The 25837-nt window shown below is 36.7% G+C and overlaps 1 protein-coding gene across 3 annotated transcripts in view; it reads left to right on the plus strand.

The window, feature by feature from the left end:
• The window catches only part of Lrriq3 (leucine rich repeats and IQ motif containing 3), a 116591-nt gene extending 95900 nt beyond the window's left edge, over positions 1-20691 (plus strand). For all 3 annotated transcript variants that reach the window (XM_036190398.1, XM_036190400.1, XM_036190399.1), the window contains 2 exons: positions 13929-14655; positions 19966-20691. In XM_036190398.1, the coding sequence (XP_036046291.1) occupies positions 13929-14655; positions 19966-20122 (884 nt within the window). In that variant the 3' untranslated portion in view covers positions 20123-20691. The remainder of the gene's footprint in view (positions 1-13928; positions 14656-19965) is intronic.
• Positions 20692-25837: the final 5146 nt, after the last annotated feature.

A 25837-nucleotide genomic window follows, 5' to 3' on the forward strand; every position in this document is an offset into this window, starting at 1 on the left:
GAGAGATACTCAGGAACCAGTGACTCTTGCCAGTGTCAGGACCATACATAGTCTGTGTGTCCCTTATGCTTTCCTCTACTTCCTGAGAGTTCCTGCTTCTTATTTACATATAATTAACGGGTAGGTGAGAGAGGTGAAAGGAGACTTGGATTTTGCTTTATATTTTTATAGTAAAATGTTATGCATACCTGTTGGGAGACACTTTATATGTACTGAGATTCTGCTGTCCATGAGACTCTTAGGTAGTCTTTTACCAGTTTGCTGAATGTTTGGACAAAGAGAAAAACAGTCAATAGTGACTAATTGCAATTTTTTTAAAAGTAATTTCTTAGATTTTCTTAAATTTTCTAAAGACTAACTTTTTAGTTATAGTTAATAGATTGTGACTAAAGAATATGAGTCACTTTTGATCTAAGGTAATTGTTCCTCATTCTAGCACAGATGTAAAGCACAGTGAGCTATTGCATGTCTGTGTGGTGATATTACTCTAAATTTTAACACTTAATGAATTTACTATTACATTTTAAATTTATAGTATGCATTGCTAGATGTAATTTATACCACACACACACATAAACACACACACACACACACACACACACACACACACACACACACACACACACACAGTATTCCCTTGAGGCTATTAGTGATTCTTACAAGTAAAAAAGCAGATCCTAAGGAATACTGATCTATGTTGCCTGAAACAATCAAATGCCCACCTTTTATGGGATTTCCATTCTAATGACTAAACATTCAATAAACAAATGAGTGAATAAAGTAATTGTAAGTGGTAATATATCCTATGCAGAAGCCTTATAAATGGAATGGAATTTTAAAAGGGGTAGTGAGATTGTAGGTAACATAAGCAATTTTCTATTTGTCTGTCTATATTATACATATAAGAACACAGCTGAAGACATGGAATCCATTCTGTGATGAAGAGAAATCATCCTTATGAAGACTATGGCAAGGAAAAGGAAGCAACCAAAACCACAAGCCTCAGAGATTTCAGGAGATATGGCATGTGCTGTGAATAGAGCAAGTAAAGACTGGCAAGAAATATACGTATTAGAAGTCAGGCAGTGCGCTAGTTTTCCTTTCTAGTCATACATATTGATAATGCCTTTCAATATACCTTCATCTATATTCATGTCAGAAGAAATTACATTCATAGTTTCAGAAGTAAGTGTATTTCAAACAAAATAATATTGTTGAAAACAGCAAGAGAAGAATAATTCACCATTTCCTGGAGAACTTCAGTAAGATTAATAAGTGACTGCTTATCAGAAGTAATGGCAGCCTGAAGGCATGGAATGACCTACTCTGAGCAGTTGAGGGAAAGTGAGAAGGGTGAATATGAAATGCAGGCCTTCAACAAAAAGAAAGCTGAGGGGTATATTGGATAAGAGATTTATCTAGAGGAATGTAAAGATTTTTTTATGCTAAGAGAAAGCAACATGAAATATGTATTGCAAATCCACATAAAAAAGTCACCATGAAGGGACAACACCAATAATTGTGAAGCACACTCATGAAAATTTCCCCTTGTTCTTGCATTGGTGAGCATAGATGCCTTCCGCTTTCTTCTTCTTTTTTTTCTGAATCTTTTTCTTTATTAGGAAATTTTATATTCATTTTACATACCAACCACAGATCCCTCTGTCTTTCATCCTCCCACTTCCCTTCAGCCTTTTCCCCAACCCACCCTCTTCTCTCCCCAACCCACCCCCAATTACCTCCTCTGAAAATATAAGGCCTCTCATGGGGAGTGAGCAAAGCCTGGTACATTCAGTTGAGGCAGGTCTTAGCCCACCCCTCTGCATCAAGGGTGAGCAAGATGTCCCACCATAGGTAATCAGCTCCAAAAAGCTAGCTCATGCACCAGGGACAGATCCTATTCCCACTGCCAGGGGCCCCTTAAACAGATCAAGCTACACAACTGTCTCGCTTATGCAGCAGGCCTAGTCTAATCCAATGCAGGCTCCACAGCTGTTTGTCTAAAGTTCATGAGTTTCCACTGACTTGGTTGGGTTGTCTCTGTAGGTTTCCCCATCATGAACTTGATGCCCCTTGTTCATAGAATCCCTCTTCTCTCTCTGTGACTGGACTCCTGGAGCTTGGCCTGGAGCTTGGCTGTGGATCTCTGCATCTGCTTCCATCAGTTACTGGGGAAGGTTCTATGATGACAGTTTTGGTATTCACCAATCAGATTACCAGGGTAGGCCAGCTGAAGTACCCTTTCCATTATTGCTAGTAGTCTAAGCTGGGGTCATGCTTGTGGATTCCTGGGATCTTTGCTAGCACCAGGTTTCTCCCTGTCCCCATGATGTCTCCCTTTATGAAGGTATCTTTTTCATTGCTCTCCCATTCGACTATCTCATTCCCTTATGTTGTCATCCCCCATTCCCTACCCTCTAATTGCTCCCCAAGCCCAGTTTACTCAGATCTCTTCTATTTCCCCTTCCCAAGGTGATCCTTGCATCCCCCTTAGGGTCCTCCTTGTTAGCTAGCTTCTCTGGAGCTGTGTGTTGTAGTCTGGTTATCCTTTGCTTTATATCTAGTAACCACTTATGAGGAAGTACATACCTTGTTTGTTTTTCTGAGTCAGGGTTACCTCACTCAAGATATTTTCTAGTTCCATTAATTTGCCTGCAAATTTCATAATGTCATTATTTTTAACTGCTGAGTAGTAATCTATGGTGTATATATACAACATTTTCTTTATCCATTCTTTAGTTGAGGGGCATCTTGGTTGTTTCCAGGTTCTGGCTATTGCAAATAATGCTGCTATGAACATAACTGAGCAAGTGTCTTTGTGGTATAATTGGGCATTCCTTGAGTATATGTCCAAGAGTGGTATAGCTGGGTCTTGTGGTTGATGGATTCCCAGTTTTCTCAGAAGTTGCCATACTGAATTCCAAAGTGGCTGTACAAGTTTGCACTTCCACCAACAGTGTAGAAGTACTCCCCTTGCTCTGCATCCTCTCCAACATAAAGTATCATCAGTATTTTTTATTTTAGCCATTCTGATAGGTTTAAGATAGAATATCAGAGTCATTTTGATTTGCATTTCCCTGATGGCTAAGGAAAGGAAGAAGTCAAACTTTTGCCATTTGCAGACAATATGATAGTATACATAAGTGACCCCCAAAATTCTACCTACTCCTATAGGTGATAAACACCTTCAGTAATATGGAGGGATACAAGATTAACTCCAAAAAATCAATAGCTCTCCTATATACAAATGATAAATGGGCCAAGAAAGACATCAGAGAAACACCACCTTTTACAATAGCCACAAATAATATAAAAATACCTTGAAGTAACTCTAACTAAGCAATTGAAAAACTTGTATGACAAGAACTTTAAGTCTTTGAAGAAAGAAATTGAAGAAGATATCAGAAATAGAAAGGTAAGATTAACATAGTAAAAGTGGTAATCTTACCAAAAGCAATCTACAGATTCAAAATCCCAACACAATTCTTCACAGACCTGGAAAGAACAATAATCAATTTCATATGGGAAAATGAAAAACCCAGGATAACTAAAACAATTCTGTATCATAAAGCAACTTCTGGAGGCATCACCATCCCTGACCTCAAGCTCTACTATAGATCCATAGTAATAAAAAACAGTTTGAGACTGGCGTAAAAACAGACATGTAGAAGAATGGAATAAAATTGAAGACCCTGACATTAATCTGCACACCTATGAACACCTGATTATTTTTTCACAAAAAAGCCAAAACTACAATGGGAAAAAGAAAACATCTTCAATAATGGTGCTGTAATAACTGGATTTCAACATGTAGAAGATTGCAAATAGATCCATATCTATCACCAAGCACAAAACTCAAGTCCAAGTAGATCAAAGACCTCAACATAAATCCAGTCACAGTGAAGCTGATAGAAGAGAAAGTAAGAAGTAGCCTTGAGTGCATTGGCACAGGAGACCTCTTCCTAAATATGACTCCAGTAGCACAGACACTGGTCTTGCTGGCTCTGCAACTAGGGTCTCATTCTCTCTGATCCTGGGGGCAGGGGTATAGTTGGAAGTTTCCTCTGGTCCTGCCATGGCCCTGCAGTCCCATGGCCCACTTATAAAATAATCACTCAGAAACTTACATTAATTATAACTGCTCAGCCATTAGCTCAGGCTTATTACTGACTAGCTCTTACACTTAAATTAACTGATAATTCTTATCTATGTTTAGCCACATGGCTTGGTACCTTTTCTCAGTTTTGCCTTGACCTCTTGCTTCCTGTGTCTGGCTGGTGACTCCTGACTCAGCCCTTCCTCTTCCCAGAATTCTCCTTGTCTTCTTGCCCCACCTATACTTCCTGCCTGGCTACTGACCAATCAGTGTTTTATTTATCAACCAATCAGAGCAACACATAATCACAGTAAACAGAACAATATCCCACAGCACAGGGGATGAGTAGACACAGAGTCAATGACCCAGACTCTAAGAGTTTGCAAGCAGTCTCTCATTTATTAATCAAAGGGCTGTGGTTTATATATGTGGCTTTTTGGCAGGCTTGTGCTCCTAGCTGCTGTGGTGTTTCTTGATTGGCTCCAGGCTGCACATCATCACCTTTTGGTTTGGAGCTTATGGGTCAGGTTTCCTCTGGCTAGAATGTTCTCTTCCCATGTCACAGCTCATTGTTTGCTTAAGGCTTGGCCCAGTGCTTCAGGCCTTATGTGCCTCACACTGGAAGCAACAATTAATAAATGGGACCTCCTGAAACTGAGAAGTTTCTGTAAGGCAAAGGACATGGTCAATAAGACAAAACAGCAGCCTACAGAATGGGGAAAGATCTCTCCCAACCCCCCATCTGGCAGATCTCCAAAATATATAAAGAACTCGAGAAATTAGATATCAAAATCCCATTTCTTTTTAACTAATGTTAAAAGCAACTGAATAAAACAACATACGTAGTAACTGCATTGCTGAATCTATAACTTAGAGTAATGTAATGTAGTTGTTAATAACATGGAGGAAGAAGGTAGAGTAATTCATCACTGTAGTGAAGTAGATGCAAACTGATACAAATAGAGACCTTAATAGTAATGAAGCTAATATAGCATGTTCTAAATGCATAGTTGCTCTTCTTTATCAAATTTAAAGTTATTACATAAATTATTTAAAAAAGTGTATTATGTAGTTTCTAACTTCCGTAGACAAGCATGAACCTACAAGTAATATTTACTATTTCAAGTGGCTAGTGAAGCTATATTTACTAGAATCATGTAGTAATCATGGCTATGACATTGATTTTGACAACATTTATTACAAACTTTAGCATATTATGAGAAATATATAGAACAAAATTTAGAACTAACTGAAGGAATTAAAATGGTGCTATAGAAATGTTCACTTAATGTAAAACGAAAGCAATGAGGGGAAATAAAGAGAAAGAATGTGAGACATAGGAGAAAGAAAAAAACATATAAAATTAGACGTGAATTGATAGGCTGACAAGGCCAAGATGGCCATATTGGATAAAAACATTTCATGTATTTTTTAAAGCAGTTATATTTGAGTTTTGGAGTTTTATTTGCTATGTGACTAACCTTCTAGGAAGAGATATGGGGTCTCAAGTGACTATATTAATAGCCTCTCAAATAAATTACAAAACAAAAAATGTTACTAGTAATAAAGAGGCTTATTTATTAATAATCAAAGCAACACTTTGGTAATATAGAATAAATATAAACAAATCTTTTAAACATACATTCTCAAAATTGTGGAATGTGTACATGAGGAAACAAAAGGTAGGTAACATGGCAGTGATAATCAAGTTTTCTATTCATAGTTGTGTGAGCATCTGCAAGTGTCCACAGCAGCCTATCCATGTGCACAGTCTTGTCAAAATCCTAGATTAATATCTTTTTTATAAATATAAGCATTGTTTCTAAAATATAATTATAGAATGCAATAATCTCTCCATCCCAAAGCATCTTTAATATATAAAGAAAACTAAATTTGACAACTCATATTTACCAATACATAATGCAAACTCAGAGTCATCAAGTCTGTGAAACTGGTATAAAGTCATCAGTTACATAAGTGATGAATGTATATGGTGTGTGTGTTTATATATATTTATGAGCATCAAGACAATTTACAAGGAAACAACATCTTCACAGAAAAGTGTCACCAAGGTAGTGAATGCAAGTGTAACTTTCTCATATCACAGACAAATCTGCCTTAGCTTTGACATGGGCTCCAGTATGTATTGTGATAGTTCAGTAGTTAATGTTTACAGTAGCTTAACTATGTCTTCAAAGGAATATGAAATAAAAAAAACTATAATATGGCTATAACCAGCAGGAGCAAAATCACAACAATGGAAGTAACTACAAGCACTCACTAGCCAGTTGGCTACCAAGACCCAAATGTTTCATTTAATTTAAAATTAATTTGAATGGCCATAGAATTGTGTTGTGTTGAAGTTATTATTTTAATACTTACTATTCCTTATTTATAAATTTGAAAATTGGATTGGGTTTATTTTAAGAATACAATGAGTAATAGTTTCACTAAAAGATTACTGAAAAACTTGATCTTGGATAGTTCTACAGAAGGGATAATTTTCAAAAGTAGACAACTGAGTGGGCTGGGCAGAAGAATTGAAATTTGAAGGCTGTGCACTGCTCTTGCAGAGGACTACAGTTCTGTTGGAAATACCAACACTGGGTGACTCTTGATCTCCTGTAACTCCAGTTCCAGGCACTCAAAGGCCTCTGACCTCCTGTGGTCCCTGCACACTCATGTACACATACCCCTTCACTCAGAGAGAGAGAGAGAGAGAGAGAGAGAGAGAGAGAGAGAGAGAGAGAGAGAGAGAGAGAGAACTTCTGAACAGTGTAAATCAGTCCTGTACCTAACTTTCTATCCTGGTGAAAGTCTGTCACAGAACAGCTATTTTATGAATAGAGGGTGACGTTTTCTGTAACTTTAGCTTTTGATAGTCTTAATTTTATTGTTCATATCATAGATAACCTGTCTATACTACAGCAAATGCATGTGTAATGAGCCTAGGGGAAGACTTCACAGACAACCTATTGTGTTATTACAAAGCAGAAAATTGCAGGTGTGAGTCAGTATCACTGATTGTATTTTCACACCTCAAAGAACAGAAAGTACTCTGTAAATTATAGAAGTTGGTACTACTGGCTTCTTTATCTTATTCCTTCATCTGCCCTTATTTACCTTATTCTTTATTTCTCTTATGATCAATAATACTCTAAACCCTGTGCACTATTTAGGGCCTTGTCCCCATCCTTAGAGAATTTGCCAACAATAATAGCCAGTTCACATCCATTTGTGAAGGATTGTGGCATAATTACTTGATCTTAAATAAGGTGAGACCCATTGGCACATCAAAGATGGATTATAAATCTGTAATATATCCAGAATGATCAAATGGGGTCTTTCAGCCATAAATGATACAGGCTTCTGTGTCCCAGAGGTCTACTGACCAGAAAACTAGTGAAATGATGGAAAACCAGGTACAATAGCACCCGGTTGTTTGGCTCTTGGGTAGAGAAGTACAGCTATGGTCAAAACAGAACAGTCCCTTTATCAAATGCCTTTCTGTTAGTACACCATTTCAAAGTAAACCCATGTGTAGCAGTGTCATGGAAATAGTTCGTGCAAACTGTGAAACAATAATCTATGCTTCAACCTTTCTCTGATTTTTCTAATCTAATAATTCCACAGAAGTGTCAGTTTCCCATAGGATTTTCTGTTTTGTTTCTGAGATTTGGTCGGGGAGGGGAATGGTGTTCACTGCGCATTCCTCTCTGGCCTGAAACCTACTTTGCAGATCAGGCTGGTCTTGCATTTGTGAGCTGCTACCTCCTGACTTCAGGTTTTATTAACAAGTGTGAAAATATGAACAATTTGTGTTAGTTCAAAGGAATATTCTTACTGTAAGAAGACAACAACTTGAAATATATTCTATTAATAAAAAAATTAGAAGATGTTTGGGGGAAATAAATTTACTTAGGCTTTTTAATTAGTAGAACGTTCACGTATAAGCTTAAGTACAGACACTATACACTGTGGGAACAGTACACTGCATGCATTTTAATGTAGTTTACTAAACATATTTTCCTACCATGCTTCCCTTTCCCAACAGACTATCATTGCCCACCTATTTATAATCTAGATGCTATTATTAGTATTTGATGACTTATTTTGTTGTAGTGCCATGTAATTCACCAGCAAGCCCTCTGGCTTTATATATGAAGCATTTCACATATTTGTATTATTCTGTAGCTTTACTGTGTATCAATACAAATTGTTTGAACAACCATCTTGTCTCTTAAACAGTTACCCTCTTATAGTCTGTGATCCATGTTCAGATCTATTCTCCTTATTGTAAAATGCCACAAATCAAATATCTTCTGTACTTATGTGGCTGCACAGACCACCATTTTCTGTGACCTAGAATGCTGTACAACATCTGACCTTGCTTCCTTTCTCTGGCAACAATAACTGCCACTTTTTTATTGATTGATTTGCAGTTTTCTGCCTTGTAACCTTAATGTAGTTCATCTTTTCTTGTAGAATGTTCATCACTGCCTGCGCTGACTGTTCTCTTTTAAATAATTTTTAAAAGAATTCTTCTTCCACTAAATAGAATCATGTGACCTTCAGTACTCATCTGCACTACAACAATGGTCTTCATTTGAAGTTCTTCTTGTCACCTATCCTGCTTCAAGGGAAGTTTCTTGAGACCAGATACGATGCATTTCTTAATGTGTCATTCTCCTGCTTCATTAAAAAACACTTGAACAATAAATGTTCAGTTTTTCATGTACTTTCTCATGAGAACATTTGTCATCTAATGGTTATGGTTAGCACAGAAAAAGGTTTTGGATTTAAGAGAGATTGGTACAATTCTCAAATAAAAGGAAAACTAAAGTTTACAAGAAAAGTAAGAACTAGGAACTAGAAGGAATTGAGCAGGAATATCTTGTTTGCTACCTTTGTGTATGAATTATGCTAAAATATAGATACATGTCTTGAAGGATAGACAGAGAAATTAGTGCATACAATTAAACTAATTTTACAAAGCAATATACTATCCAGTTCTTCAGTGAGATAATATGACATTTTCAGTGGCTGCCAGGGGGAAGAAATTGATGTCTTCTACACTAGTAAAACACTGAAATAGAGAACTGAGAACCAAGACTAGATAAATGTCCACATAGTTTTGAATATACCAGGACCATTATTTAGAAAGAAATTAAAATAGTGAGATACTTAATGCATCAGACTGAATTGCTATGACATGAAGTAGAAATAAATAATTCAGAAGAAAGAGAAAAAATAGCTGTAATATGATATTAGGTGGCAATTAAGAAACCAAGATGTTTTGTCAGAGACTGTAAATATATCTGATCTTTGAAGGTTCTGTCTGACTTCTAACACTGTGTTCATTTGTAATTGGAACTTGCTTCATTGGGCCTCTGAGGTGTCCAGTAGTTGGAAGTTTTCCTGTGTCCTGGCCAGCTGGCGGTCAGAACAAATCTCTCCCACTCACATCCCCTAAGTAAACACACAGAGGCTGATATTAATTATAACTGCTTGGCCATTAGCTCAGGCTTATTACTGACTAGCTCTTACACTTAATTTAACCCATAATTCTTAAGTTTAGCCATGTGGCTTGGTATTTTTTCTCAGTTCTGCCTTGGCATCTTGCTTCCTCTGTATCTGGCTGGCGACTCCTGACTCAGCCTTCCTCTTCCCAGAATTCTCCTCATCCACTTACCCTGCCTATACTTCCTGCCTGGCTACTGGCCAATCAGCATTTTATTTATCAACCAATCAGAGCAACACATATTCACAGTGTACAGAACAACATTCCACAGCAGTGTCCTTCTATAAATGTTACTTGAAGATGTTTGTTTAAGAAGAGATGTACAGCCATCCTGGGTACTCCACTTTACAGAAACAAGCTGTTCAAAATGTCACATATCTTCTCACGTATTCCAACCGAATATCAAATGACAAGAAAGCCATAACAGACTACCTAGAGGCAGAGCAAATAGGGTGAGGACATGCCTGTCTCATCCTTATTTGCACTTTAGACAGTTGTTAGATTCTAGGGGAGAATCACATTTGTCAGCTAGGCCTAACTTCCTATTTTAAAAATAACGTATGAGTTCAAATTCTCAGACATGGAGTGAGATATGTCAATGTCTCTTTGTTACACAGCCAAACAATATAAAGTAATAGTTCATCATTTTATTTTATGGATAATTTTTATGCCTCTTCTTTAGAAAAAGCTGGGAAAAAAGTAAAAAGTTTTCCCATCATATTTGACTCATGAATGATTTTATGGTAAAGGAATGTGATAAACTGGAAAAGGTTTCTTTGCAAATTTTTTCTATTTTCAGGCCTGGAGGGCTTCATTTAGTCCTTCAATGATTCATGTGCCTCATGTCTCCTTGGCAGGGATGGCAGCCTTTCATGGTCCCTTATTTTACCTGTTGAAATCGTAATGGGCAGATCTGTGCTCCTTAATGCGGCCATGAGAAAACAAGCATAATTCTTACAACAGGAAAGTTTTCCATTTTTGTTACTACATTTTGTTAAAGATGGTTGCTTTAACCTAAGGGCAAGAAAAAAACATTCATTTTTGGTGAGTGTTAAAGGACTCTTGGTACATTCAGGAGTTTCAGGGGACACCTGTGGACATGCTCAATTTTCCACCGTGGTATTTTACCCTATTGTGGTGTTTCAGCACAGCTAGAAATTATGATAATATCTGGTTTTTATGTAATATACAGACTACTATTTAAATCAGTGAAGTAGCTGTTATTTCTAAGGTTACATTTCAAATGCCAATTCTTTTTACTCTAAATTAAAAAAAATACTATATGAGTGAGGAGTGTTAAATTGAACTATGTGAATCCTATTCCCCATGATGCAGTAAGCTGAATAAAAGGCTGTTTCACTAGCAGTGTCAAGCAATGTCTGAGAAATCTGCACCAGTGTACCTTCAGGCATTTCTCTGCACTCAGCCTGGGTCAGAGGTCAGAACAAAATGTGCTAAAGTCACTTCTCCTCCTCTTCTGTGCACCGTAACATGACAGTTCATGTGTTATTTTATGTCAGTGCCCTTCACAGCCAAAGGTTGTGCCCCAGCTGCTATTGTTTATTCCCTCCATGTGTATATACAGGTGACCTTTAGTCCAGTTCTCTTGAAGCATATTTATTATCATTTCATTAATTCAAAAATAGAAAGTTAATTTGAAATCTAATATTATTGAAACATTTTGTTAATATAATTTTAATTAAAATATAATCACATAATTTTGTCCTTTCTCTTGCCTCCAATCCCATTGTTCCATGTTTCCCCCTTGTTGCCCTCTCAGATTGATGGCTTCTCTTTCTTTATTATCATTATACACACACACACACACACACACACACACACACACACACACAAACATAAATATATCATGCTGAGTCTCTTTTTGTTTTTTGTGTATATGATCTCAGGTCTTGACCACTTCATATTAGATGAACAGTTCAGGGACTCATGCCTGGAAGAGGCTAATTTTTCTTCTCTCAACAGTCATTAGTTGCCTGTAGTTTTTTATGTAGGTATGGGAATCTGAGAATATTCAAGTTGGGTGTTAGCATGTCTACTGATATTGTCATCATTGGGGTCTTGCTGGAAGTCTGCTGTGAGATTGTCCCTCCTAGAAATATCTGTGGAAACAAGCAGAACATGAGCAGTGTCAATATTACTGAATTATTTTTTAGACTGCAGAGAACAGAACAGAAGAACAACTGATATTTCAGATTACTTTTGTTAATGTTTCATAATTGTCATGGTAGAGATAGCTCTTCTCTTTGACTAAAGCTTTCCGTAGATACCATATTCATTTATTATTGAACTTTATGATCTCCTTCTTATTCCTAAATCCTGCAGAAGGACATTGGACTCTTCTTATGAAAAATAAATTGTCTCTAAGTAGAGTGGTTGTATTTAGAAGCATAACAATAATTCCTAAAGCTCTCATATCATGCACACAGATATGAACCAAAGGCCACATGTGCCAACAAATGACAAAGATACTGAAATAATGAGCAAAGAATAAACAGGCTTAATCATCAGTAGAGTTGGAAAAGATGGATATCTCCACTTCAAAAAATAAAAAAAGTATTCTAGTCTTATATCTTTCACAAAAAAGCAATTTGCAATTGATCAGAAACTTAATTATTATAGAGAAAACACAAAGGCATTATTCTTGACAGGAATCTTACCAACACTTTATATATATATAATGGGTAGCACAATTAAAAATTGAGACTACATCAAATTAACTATTTGTTGTATAACAAATATAATAAATAAAACAAAAAGATAATGTATTGAATAGAAGAAAATATTTACGTATTGCATATAGGATATGCCACGATATATAAAATACTTAACAAACTCATGTAATTCAATGACAGAAAAACATAACTAAAAACTGGAAAAAGAACCTGAATATATTCACAACAGAAGCAAAGAGTCAACAGGTTTACATGGATAGGTATAAAAGAATTAGGCATATTAATTACACCTTATTTTATCTAAGTATGAAAACTAGAGAATTAGGTTACATTCCTAGGCCACATGTTGTTAGAAGTAGGATTTTAACCTTGTCAGATTGGCTCCATTCTCAAGATTTTAAGTAGTTCAGGCTATTTTACTCTTGAGGATCCAGTTAGTATCTCCATTTTTCCATCCTTCCTTCCAACAACTGTAACTGCTAGAGTGTTGAATCAACTCCTCATTCTGACATTAGTTTTATGTAAATATTAGGATAGAGTTGAAATCCAAGGAGATGCAGCTCCCTGAAGATCCCTATGTCTGCTTTGTTACCCGTTCATTCCTTTGGTGGCATGTGACCATGACATGGTGAAGAAACTGACCTAAGACTTTAAGAATCCTTTCTTGTTTATTGATTATAGAGAAATACTGTATGAAAAGGCATTAAAATGGAAAGAATCTGTCTGAACAGACAGTAGAAGAAATAACATTCTGCATAAAACATAAGTGCACCCTGAAGGCCCACTGATGGGCAAATGTGGTGTATGTCTGTATAAGGACAGCTCCTTATACTACTGCTCCTTTCTGTAACATGTGACCCACAGCTAGCAGTTATCACCAACCTCCATCTTGCCTGTGAGAAAACACTAAAGTTTGTTTTCTTTCGCACAAAGGCATGAAAAAAAATCCCCACTACAGGAATGTAAACTGATAGTCATGAGTGGTTTCGGGAGCAATACTGTGGGTTAAGAGGGGGTCACAGATACAGAAAAGTTGCTGTATTCAGGGAGACAGTGGGAGGCTCAACCATCACCAATATGGGTTCCACTGTCTGGCTTTAGCCATATTTTTATATTTAACTTTGGGTACCTTGGATTTGTATCCTCAAATATTGCATTTTTAATTGTTTGTTTAATTTATTATTTAACGGTATTCATTGCTTGGTCTCCTCACATGGATATCAATGTCTAGATATATGAAAACATGATGTCTAACTCCATAAAACATATTCCTGAGTATGTAAACATTATGCCTAAGTGCATAAAAACTGCCCAAGTACTATATACTTAGTAATAAGTACTATGTCTAAGTACCACATGTAAGATAAAGTGATACTACTGAGGCTGTGCAAGTTAAATAACTGTGAGAGGTAGTACATGGGACAACAAATCATATGAAGTACATTTAATGGGAAGATGCTATAATGTGGTTTTCTTGTCCAATATCACAAGTTAAAACCTGGGGAAAATGTGCTTAGAGTGATTACATCCCTCCCAATGTATTTTATGTAGCTTCCAAGGTTTTTGAAGAGAAAATAAGCTTAGCTCTTACATTGTTTTTCTGTCTGCTCTGATATAGATGAGAAGGAGTCTAAAGCTGACTCTGAGGATGAAGAAGTGGACACTGGGTTTAGGATATCTGCCATGAAGATTCCTTTATACCCCCCTAGATCACTCAAGTATGGTGCGGTGTTGAAGGAGATGAAAAGAGATTATTTCCCAGATTATCTTCTGCAGCTTCCTGCCACTCGTCCAAAGCCGGCCATTCAGAGAGTGACACTGAAGGAGCTGAGGGAAAGGAGAGAGTTTGTAACTTCACGAATCGCAGGCTTGAATCTCCACCTTCTTACTGATCTTGATAAATATCATTCAGAACAAAAGCGCCAAGAAAAACAAGCAGAAAAATCCACAGCTGTAATTAGGGCACAAATTGCCGAGGAAAGAGCTAGGCTCAGTGTTAGAGAGAATTTAAGGAGGAACTTGTATATGACACAAAAACTAATAGAAAAGGATAATGAGATGATCCAGAAAGGCTTACGTCAAGTTTGGAAGGAAAAACTCGCCTACCTTGAAAAAGCTAGAGAGAGGAAAACCATGTTTCTAGCTGAAAAAAAGCTAAATGCTGCAGACCATTCTTTGGTGCAGACCATCAGCAATGAGCGGTCCCTTCTGCTCAAAGGAATCATTCAAGATGAAAGAATGAAGAAAAATTTAAGTGACTTAAGAGTGAAGCACCTGAATGTTAAGGAAAAAAGGAAAACACAAAAATATAGACAAAGTTTGATGAGGCAAATGAAAGAGCTCAGGTAGGCACATAGCTAAGGCACAACCAAGCCCTTAGTTCACTGCAATTTACAGTTAGTGCTGAATTCTATCCATATATTTCCCTATAGCTTGATACTTTATACTTGGAAAACGGAAACAAACTAAAAGGTGAAAATCATGTGCTGGCTTGTTACCAAAGATTGGGGAGCAAAAGAACTATTCTTCCATTTCTTACCATCATTGAAGAAAACATGCTGTGTTTTCAGTTGTACATCAGTCACTGCTGCACTGCTCCTGGCAGTGTGGCAGCACACTCCAGGTCCTCTCTACCCACTAGGAATGCTTTCCCTGTCTTCTGATTTCTAAGGGGCATCTGAGATAGAGCCATCTTTGTTATCCCAGTGTCTCTTCTAATTGAAACTGGCATAGTCTCTAAGAACTCACTTGATCCTTCTCCCCGAGACTGTACCTCTGCCCTCCTCACCTGGACTCTTTCTGTGTCATCTGTAAATCTTAACTGGGGGATTCTGTTTCTTTGTTTGAGACAGGGTCTCTTGTAGCTCATGTGGGCCTCACACTGTGTAGCAAAGAGTGACTTTGAACTTCTGATGCTCCTGCCTCAACCTCAAGAGGGCTAGTGTTTAAGATATGTGGCATAATGCCTGGTTTATGTGCTGCTAGCAATTGAAGCCAGAACTTCATACAATTGAGGTATGAACCACATCCCATCCCTCAACAGTTCTGACCTTGTAATTGCTTATTGAAGTGGACATCTTGCCATTGTTCACAGGACATTTGATCTCTGAATGATATTTCAGGAAATATATTTTGTTTTAATCTAGACTCTTCTTTAAATCTTCTGCTTTTTTTACTTCTTTTTAGTTTTAACCTCTTGTTGCCATAACAGCAAGCATTGTTATAGACAGCAAATGCCCCTCCAATTTCTGACCCTTCCAACTATACTCATTTTTCTTTGCAATGCACTTTGCCAGGACCTAGTAAGCCTGCAGTGTGAAGGAGGGCTATAGAAGCATAATTATCTGTGTTATGGTGAAAATTACAACACTTCCTGGTATCTGCTGAGTGATAAAATGCTGTCTGTATATGCATGAAAAGGCCCTCTTTTCTCCAGGGAGAAACATGACATGTAGATGACTATTGCCTCTGTGTGACTTCCTTTCATCTTTAGACTCTCTGTCCATAATGTAAAGAATACACATTGTGGAAAATAATCATCTCATTTCCCTATCATTTTTTGCAGTTTAGTTAGTTCTTCTTTTTCTTTTCTTTTCTTTTTTTTTTCTTTTCTTTTTTTTTTTTTTTGTGGTGCTGAGGATCGAACCCAGGGCCCTGTGCTTGCTAGGCAAGCGCTCTACCACTGAGCTACATCCCCAACCCTATTTATTCTTTTTCTTCAAAATTTCATCTCATTTCATTTCTTTCCACACAATATGTTTTATTTTGATCATGTCACTTTCTTCTCCCAACCTTCTCCTGGTCCTCCTCACCTCCCTGGCCATTCCTGTTTAAATTCTCTGTGTGTGTGTCTGTGTCTGTCTCTCTCTCATACACACCACACACACATCAAAACAAACAAGCAAAAGACCATTAAGACAAAACAAAAATACTCAAACTAAATGAAACAAAAAGTCCAGATTTGGGACCAGTTGTTAAACACATGAGCCCTCAGAGAACATTTCACATTCAAACTGAAGTATTCATTGTGGTATTTTTGTTTTGTATTGTTTTTTCTTTTTGTTTTTGTTTTGTTTTGTTTTGTTTTTTCAAGACAAGTTTTCTCTGTGTAGCTTTAGAGCCTGTCCTGGAACTCACTCTGTAGACCAGGCTGGCCTTGAACTCACAGAGATCCATCTGCCTCTACCTCCCAAGTGCTGGGATTAAAGGTGTGTGCCACCACTGCTTGGTGTTCATTGTGGTCTTTATGTCTTAGTTTATAAAGCTTTTCTCTAAATAGCATCTTGTATATTTATAATTTTCAAATTGATAAGACAGCATTGCTGTTTTCATGACAAGAACATATTAATGTAAAAGATGCTCCAAGCACTTTTCACATTAATGACTAGGTAATAACTTACCTTTACATACACATAAAAGACCTCTATTCATTAGGAACTGCTCTATCTCTGAGCTGTTAAACTCTTCCATAGTTATTTGTGAATAAAAATCTATCAACATAATATTCATTTGACTTCACCACATGCATGCGTAAATTATGTAATGATACTCATCTATCAAATGCCAACCTTATGCATTTCCTGTCTACCTTAGGATCCACATTCTTCAGATTGTTACATGCATTCTGTCTAATATTTCTGTATCCCTTCTCTGTGTTGTCTTCTACTACCAATTTCAGCCTATGGTCATTCCAAGTATCTCCATTGTCAGTCAAACTTCACTAGCTAGACAAAATTACTACCCTGTGATTTTTATAAACCTAACTTCACCTATCACTCAGTTACTCCTTATTTCTCCTACCACTGACAAAAACAGCTTCAAGCCTTCACCAAATGTAAAGCCTCAGATACAAACACAACTGTATCCTCGACTTCCCAACAGGCTACTTTTTTTCCTAAAGGAACATTAGCCCTCAAGTTTGAATTCCTTCCGCATATTACATCTATATACAGAAAATTCTATGTGGCATAGATTATTTCTACATTCTGTATCTGCTATCAGGGTAAGGCTCCATTTTCTTATTTAAAGTGCATGTTAGTTCCTACTATGAATGTTCCTGGTATAGAAATTGGAATTGTGTGAAATGGATATCTTGGTTTGAGAAGAATTGGAAGTTTAATAATGTCTCCAAATTGTTTACCATGGTAAAATTTACAATTTGTTTCTACCTTCTTTAATACTGCCAATATTATATTTGATGTGAGAACTCTGTTAGAATCATTGAACACAAGAAGAAGGTTACCAAAATCCAGTCCCCAGAGAGGTGGCAATGCTGAGTGGCCATGCTGGTATACATGTTGGTGGAAGGGACTCCTCACATGTGTGTAAGGGTGTTAGTTAGTCCATATTAAAAAGATTATCTTGGGTTATCCAAGTGGGCCAACCTTCAGCTTTTCAAAGCAGAAACATCATTTCTGGTATAGACTTTCTGTAGCTTTTCTTAAACATCCATAAATAAGTATGCCTGTTTTTTGTGATGGGTAGAATTAGCTTTCCTTTTCCAATTATTAGATGGAAATATGTCCAAATACAATTGATTAATGTGTATTGATCACTCACTAGTTCTTTTAAATAATTATTGTATTAATATTTGTTCATAGTTCATTATTTTTACCTTTTAGAGTTATGATTTCATTATACTCCTATGACTTACACCTTTCTTTTCTCTACACTTAGCTTTTCTTTGAGTGTTTACAGTTGTCCTTGCCTTGATTTATACTCTGCTACATGGCCAGCTATGTGCATTATCTGTTTTCTAGACTGAGGACAGAGCAGCTAACTTCAGCTGAGTGATTATCAAATAGTAACCACGTCTTTTTTCAGCACTGGAGTTTGAAGTGGGGCTTATGCCAGACAGAATCTCTGCTCCTGTACTGTGTACTTGTTCTGTTCAATTGCTTATTACTAAAACTCTAAGCTGGACTGTCCTCTTCATAATGATAAAGAAAGCAGACATAAGCAATTTAAATAATGCATCCAAAATTACATTCCTTAAATCTCATAGATGGATTTTATATACCAAAGGATTGCTGTCCAACCTGGCTTGCTATAGCTTGCCACAGTTTCTCCATTTTCAGCTCTCTGAGAGGGATCCCACAGATAGCCCTGATGATCAATGTTTCCAAAGAGAACTGTAACCTCTCTCTCACCCTCTCTAATCTGATGCCTCTTTCTAAACCTTCTATTAACTATCCAGTAAAGGAACTCATTAAATGGTAGGCCACCTTCAAAGAATTTACAATGTGTAACTTGTTTTATCTTTTATTGAATGAACCCTATGAGTTAAATTACCTATTTCTTAAAGATGAGGTAGAGCAAATTTAAAGAACTCAGCCCAAATCCAGTAAGTAAAATGCAAGCTTATAATTCAACTTTCTAATCCACTCCCTAAGTCCAGATTTCTGATTATACCTGTGTAGAAATGTAGTACTTCACGAATCAAACTGAGACTTTCCCCAGAACTGAATGGATCAGAGTGATGTCTTTCAGCTCTCAGAACTTATGGTGTTAAGATGCTCTATCTGACTCAATTTTAGCCATTCATGATATACAAAATAGTTCTGACAAAAATGATCTGTCTCTAATTCTCTGCCTGCCCGGAAATGTGTATTTTTTAAGTCTCAAAGGTTATTTCATGTTTGAATCTCATTTTGTCTTCTCTCATGTTACAGGCTGCATTATCAACATTTACCACACTTCTTACCTTACTTTGTGTTATTCTGTAATAAGTTTCTTGTTTTGGTGAGTTTTGTTGCAAGTAGTCACCGTATCTTTCTCTTAAATTACCCTGCACTTTTTTTGAGGGTATCTTTCTATTTATTCTTATTTCTGTTTGGAACATGTGGAGATACTGTCGTACTTTGAAAATGAATGAATGACTTCTTCTTCTATCCTTTGACATTTCCTGGGTATGTTAGAGTAATCTGATCTAGGTCTTTCTAACTTAGAATATGTTAGGATTTGTCCAGTGGATTTGCTGTAACAAAATACTATAGACTGAACAGCCTAAGTAAATGGGACTTATTTTCTGACTGCTCTGACTTGGAAGTGCACATAGATGTGGTTTTCCTTAGCTTCTTCATTCCACTACAGATGGCCTCCACCTTATAGTGTCTTCACATGTGTTCTTCGTTGAACACACATTACTAGTATGTGTTCCTCTTTTCATAAGAGCATTAGCCGTGTTGGATATGAACCCATCCACATGATCTCATCTAACCTCAGTTGCTTCTCGAAAGTCTGATCTCCAAATACAGTTACATGCTAAGGTACTGGGTGGGTGGGGAGCTATAACAAAGAAATTCTGAGGGAAGACACCCTGTTGCTTGCAGAAGTGTGAAAGAAACCATGGACCTCCTGACTCTTGGAGAGAAGTTCTGATCTTCATAACACAGGCAGTTTGGTTGCTTTGGGGGAAATCTAAACAGAACTGTGCTAGGATTCTCAGGTTTTTGCAATGGAAATCTCATAAATATTAGTATAACATGAATTTAATATCTTTTAGTAATGTAATAATTTTATGTAGACTGAGCTCTGTCCCTTCTCCATTTATAAATGTCTGTTTGAAAAACAACTGAATGTATCCATAGCAGCCCCATTTATATAGTTTTAGTAATCTACAACTATCTCATTTTACTCTTCCTTTTTCCGCATAGGGCTGAAGAAATTCGTAGAAGACACTATGAAGAGAAATTTGTTATTGATACACTCATCTTTGAAAAAGCCTGTGCAAGACTAGAGGAGGCCAAAGCAAAGGTTGAATTTATTAGGACAAATTATACCTCTAAGTCTCTTAGGAAAGAGTCAGCATGAGCCAATGCCAGCTCACATCTGATAACCATAAATTGTTGCCACTATTTTTATTTAAAAAATCTTGAAATAATACTTAGAAGATGTGCTCTACACAAGGTGGGTCTGGGTATAAATGTGTTCAAGTTGAAAGAGAAGAGGGTTTCAAGTGTTTTTCATACTGATTATAATGAAATCTGGCTGACTTTGCACTCAAAGGCTCCTTATGTATCCATGTGCCTGAAAAGGAATCAAAGCTGTCTGACTTCTTCCATGCTAAAGTCTTCGAAGACTGTACAGTTCTATAGGCTTAGAGGATGAAAAGTTATGAAGCTATTTTCAGTTTTTTCTTCTAATTTCCTTCTTTATTGCTGAATTTTATTAAGATATACTTCAATTACCCAACTTCATATTTTAAATTATAATGTATTTCCTAATTACCTTATTAAAACAATTTCTCAATTTTGTTTACTTTTCTTTTTCAAAATACAGGTTTCATCAATGTATTATTTATACCCATAAAGATTTAGACAATATAAAGTAGTTGTTTGGCTTTTTTTAACTCTTTGGAGACCCACCACTGAGTTTCCAAATAAATACATGGAGACTTATTCTTATTTATGAATGCTCAGTCTTGACTTGGCTTGTTTTTAGCCAGATTTTCTAACTTAAGTTATCCTGTTTCTCTTCAACTACTTTTTGCCTCTGGGCTTCTTACCTTTTTTATTCCATATTTCTTACTTTCCTTCTTATTCTGTGGCTGGCTATGTGGCTGGGTGGCCCCTGGCATCCTCCCCTCCTTCTCCTTTTCTCTCTCCTCTTGCTTCCTGTTCTTCTTTCTCTTGCCTACCAGCCCCACCGATTCCTGCCTCCTGATTTGCTATTGACTGTTCAGCTCTTTATTAGACCAATCAAGTGTTTAAGACAGGCAGCCTAACAGTTTTACAGTGTTAAACAAATGCAATATAAAAGAATGCAATGCAGCTTTGCATTGTTAAACAAATATTCCACAGCACAAATGAATGTAATACATCTTAAACTAATATTCCACAACAATATAAACTATGAAAATAAAACATTCTATCATCTTCCTTGTGCTTCTTGTGTTTACTTTTGATGCATTTGCCCTTTTTGCAGAGATGTGAACACAGGGAAGACAGAAAAAAAGAAACAGGAAAATGTATTAAACTCTGCCATGGCAATGATAAACTATACCAAAATAGCACTTAAGGATTTAATATTAGTTATAGGAAATTTGAAAAGTAGAAAACATCAAAACTGTAAAAATCTATGCTTTCATCATCTAGGACAACAAATGCACTGATGTTACTGTGATGTCACTGGACTGGGTGTCACTCAAATATGTTCTTAAATTCATGAGTTATATGCATAGGTTTAAAGTTGTGACACTTCAGAAACTTTCTGATTTTATTTTATTGCAAGTGTCCAAAAAATTAAGTACTTTATAACTGCAATTTTTTTTATGTGTGCTTCAGTGTTCTACTGTTATCAAATATGGGCAATGCTTTCACAAAATTATCACTATTTAATTAAGTGCACAACACCAGCTTCCTCTGTCCTTCTAATTAGCATATCACTAACAAGTGACTTATTTGATATTTTGAATCATCTGCAGTAAGAGGAAGGGGAGATATAGTAGGCTACAGAAAACCCTGCAGAACTGTCTTCCACATCAAATGAACAAATGTCTGTTATTTCTGTTTTCTATTCAGCGTTTGAAAGTTATATGTATATTTCATATATTTAACAAAAATAGTAACTCATACCAGCTAACGTTATTTTAAGGTTTAGATGTGGAAAGAGACATAAATTAAGCAGCGTGGTACATCACACAAAGTAAGCATTTACTGAATGCCAGTCCATAGAAGTGGGAGTAAATATGCTTCTCTAGTCACAGGAGCATTTGTTAAGTCTTAGGAACTATTTGACAGACATCAGCAAGGATAGAAAGACACATTTGTGTGATGTGTTAAGAAAAATTTATTCATTTTGTGTTGACACTGTCTAAGTATTTTTCTATTCTCCCACTCTGTATTTTATAGCTTTTATTTCATAACATACAACCAACAATCTCCTTGACTATTTCCATGCAACTCTGAGCTAGTAGGTCAAGAATACTCTGCTTCTCTCTGTGCCTCTACTTTTTCATACTGAAGCAGATAACACACACACACACACACACACACACACACACACACGCATACACACACGCACACAAACACACAGATTATGGTTTTTTAATAGCTATCACATATGTGCTGTCTTAAGTTGATCTCATTATTTTACTCTTTCTCACTGTTCACATTTTGAAGAATCTAGAATCTGTATCCTAGGTTATATCTCTAGTTCTGATATTTCCCAAATAAAAATGTGATACCCTACATGTTATGCTGGAAAAGTTTCTAAAATTGCATATTAAAAATAAATTAATTTGTATTTATTACCATTCTTCCATCCTCCCACATCATGAGCCTCCAATACTTCCTAGCACCACAGTTACATATTATTCTATGTGGCCAAAATGTGGACCTGAAACCTGAGAAAGCTTTTAAAAAGATTCTAAAGTGGAGCAAAAAACAGCTTCCTAGTTGTGTCTCTCAGGCCAGCCACAACTTGCAGGCTTGAGCTACTCTATGGTAGGTTCATGGCATGTGGGGTTGACCTGCAGCATGGGGGATTCTTGCTGAGGTACCCGGAGGCATCTCCAAGCTCCACATTACACTGTGTGGTGGATTTAGCCTTTGCTAGTACACAAAAAGAGAGAAAGAGGGATGGAGGGAGGGAGGGAAGAAGGAAGGAAAGAAGGAAGGAAGGAAGAAATGAAGAAATAAAGAAACAAATAAACAAAGAGGTTTCTGGTCTACAGGCTGCTTTGATGGAGGCATAGACCCACTGCTTCTGAGAGGTGATGATACACATGGCCCAGAGCTGGAAGTGAATTACCTCTACCATGTTGAAAAGCTGAAATAGGTGGAGTCAGCAGCCAAGGCTTCTGCTTTTTGTCCTGGCCACACCATTTACCAGTTTGAAATCTCTCTTGGTCAGAAAAGGATTATAGATTTAGAATAAGACAGATTCAGATATGATAAACTCTAAACAGTTTACAATGTATGTAAAAATGTATGCAGACTTGGAAGAGAGAGGAAAAAGAAAATAGACAGTTGTATAAGGAAATGAAAAGTTTTAAAAAAGAAATTCTTTAAAGAGAAAGTAAAAATACTATAAAAATAAGCTATATAAAGATGGAAATCACACAGAGTCTGGATTATATTGTCTTGGCGACTTTCAACTGCAGAGAGAGATTTGATTGTAAAAAAACTGCTGAGTTAAATCAATACGTATATTTTAAATGTATCTTGACTTCAAAATTTATGTCTAAGGACACATTGCTTTGGAAAAGAGGTTCTGCTTTTGTTTCCATGGAAGATGAGATCCTGTGGATTGCTTCTAGGCTAATATGGTTTGACAAGCCAAGACCCACTGAAAGATCTCCAAAGACACCATGGCCCAGATCATCCAACATCCAAAATCAGCTTCAAGGCAAATGGCTCAGAGAATAAAGCCTCACGGACTACAACAGTCAGGACTTGACCATAATCCTAAAATTTTCTTTGTATGCTCATAAGAATACAGCACCTAGGTTGTTTCCAGGTTCTGGCTATTACAAATAATTCTGCTATGAACTTTGTTGAGCACATGTCCTTGTGGTATGATTGAACATTCCTTGGGTGTATGCCCAAGAGTGTTATAGCTGGGTCTTGAGGAAGATTGATTCCCAGTTTTCTGAGAAACTACCATACTGATTTCCAAAGAGGCTGTGCAAGTTTGCATTCCCACCAACAGTGGAGGAGTGTTCCCCTTGCTCCACATCCTCTCCAACATAAGCTGTCTTCCGTGTTTTTGATCTTAGCCATTCTGACAGGTGTACGATGGTATCTCAGAGTCATTTTGATTTGCATTTCCTTCATGACTAAGGATGTTGAACAATTCTTTAAATGTCTTTTGGCCATTTGAGCTTCTTCTGTTGAGAATTCTCTGGTTAGCTCTGTAGCCCATTTTTAATTGGATTGTTGGGTATTTTGACGTCTAGTTTCTTGAGTTCTTAATATAGTCTGGAGATCAGCCCTCTGTCAGATGTGAGGTTGGTGAAGATCTTTTCCCATTCTGTAGGCTGTCATTTTGTCTTATTGACAATGTCCTTTGCCCTACAAAAGCTTCTCAGACAACCTAGATGCCCCTCAACTGAAAAATGGATAAAGAAAATGTAATATATATATATACAGTGGAGTACTACTCAGCAGAGAAAAGCAAGACATTATGAAATTTGCAGGCAAATGGATGGAACTAGAAAATATCATCCTGAATGAGGTAACCCAGACTCAGAAGGGCAAACATGGTATGTACTCACTCATAAGTGGATATTAGATGTAAAGCAAAGGATAACCAGACCGCAAACCACAGCTCCAGGGAGGCTAGCTAGTAAGGAGGACTCAAGGAAGGATGCATGGATTGTCCAGTAAAGGAGAAATAGATGAGATCTACATGAGCAAACTTAGAAGGAAACTACTAGTGGATTTTTTTTTTTACCAACTTTCTTCCACATTCATTCATTTTGCTCAGGAATTAATCCTTATTTTAGGTCCTGTTTTGTTTATTTTTAGTGCACTAAAGTATGACAGTTAAAATGATAACCTTCAGTTTACATCTGTTATTTTCCTAATTTTGTGACTTCAGAAAAATCACTCTATGTACCACAGCTTCTTCATTCCTGAATTTGGTAATGATGGAAAGTGATTAGGACATCAGAAGGCCAGAGAAGACATTCAGTCCATGGAAGTGCTACTTAGATACAAAATAGCAGAGATTTCACAACTCTTGAGAAATGATTTTCTGGATACTACCTGCTGTTTTATTGCTATCATAAGTTTTCTAGTGTATTTTGAAGAAAATGTTTCCCACACTGCCATATTTATTTGTCATCAAGAGTGAGTCTTGAGGGTCTATGAGATGGGTTGGCAGGCAAAGGCTAGCTGATGACCTGGTTTATGCCAGGACCCATATGGTAGGAGAGAACTGATTCCTGAAAGTAATGCTCTGACTTCCAAATGGATGCCACAGCTCATTATCTCTCTCTCTCCTCTCTCTCTCTCTCTCTCTCTCTCTCTCTCTCTCTCTCTCTCTCTCTCTCACACACACACACACACACACACACACACACACACACACACACACACACACAATAGTAAACAGTTTTTTTAATATAAATAATTTTCTTAAAAGAAAAAAAATCTCAAGGTAGTGTTAGTTTGTATTTCCTTGATGGTTAAAGATGTTGAATATCAGGCAGTGGTGGCACACACTCACTACACCTTTAATCCCAGTACTTTAGGTTGAGCAAGTAATAGGATGGAGCCAATTGTAAGACATCCAGAGAAACAAAGAAACCCTATCTTGAAAAAAAAAAAAAAAGTTGAACATTTTTCTCAGCCGTTTGTGTTTCATCCTTTGAGAAATCTTAGTTCTTTTTTGAGCTGAGGATTGAACCCAGGGCCTTGCCCTTGCTAGGCAAGTGCTCTACCACTAAACTAAATCCCCAACCCCTGAGAAATCTTAGTTCTATATCCCATCTTTAATTTGGGTTGTTCCCTTGACATTTAGATTCTTTTTATTTCTATATTTTTTTCTTTTTTCTTTCCTTTTTCTTTCTTTCTTTTCTTT

The sequence above is a fragment of the Onychomys torridus genome, chromosome 6 (genome assembly GCF_903995425.1).
Source record: "Onychomys torridus chromosome 6, mOncTor1.1, whole genome shotgun sequence".
NCBI classification, from domain to species: Eukaryota; Metazoa; Chordata; class Mammalia; order Rodentia; family Cricetidae; genus Onychomys; species Onychomys torridus.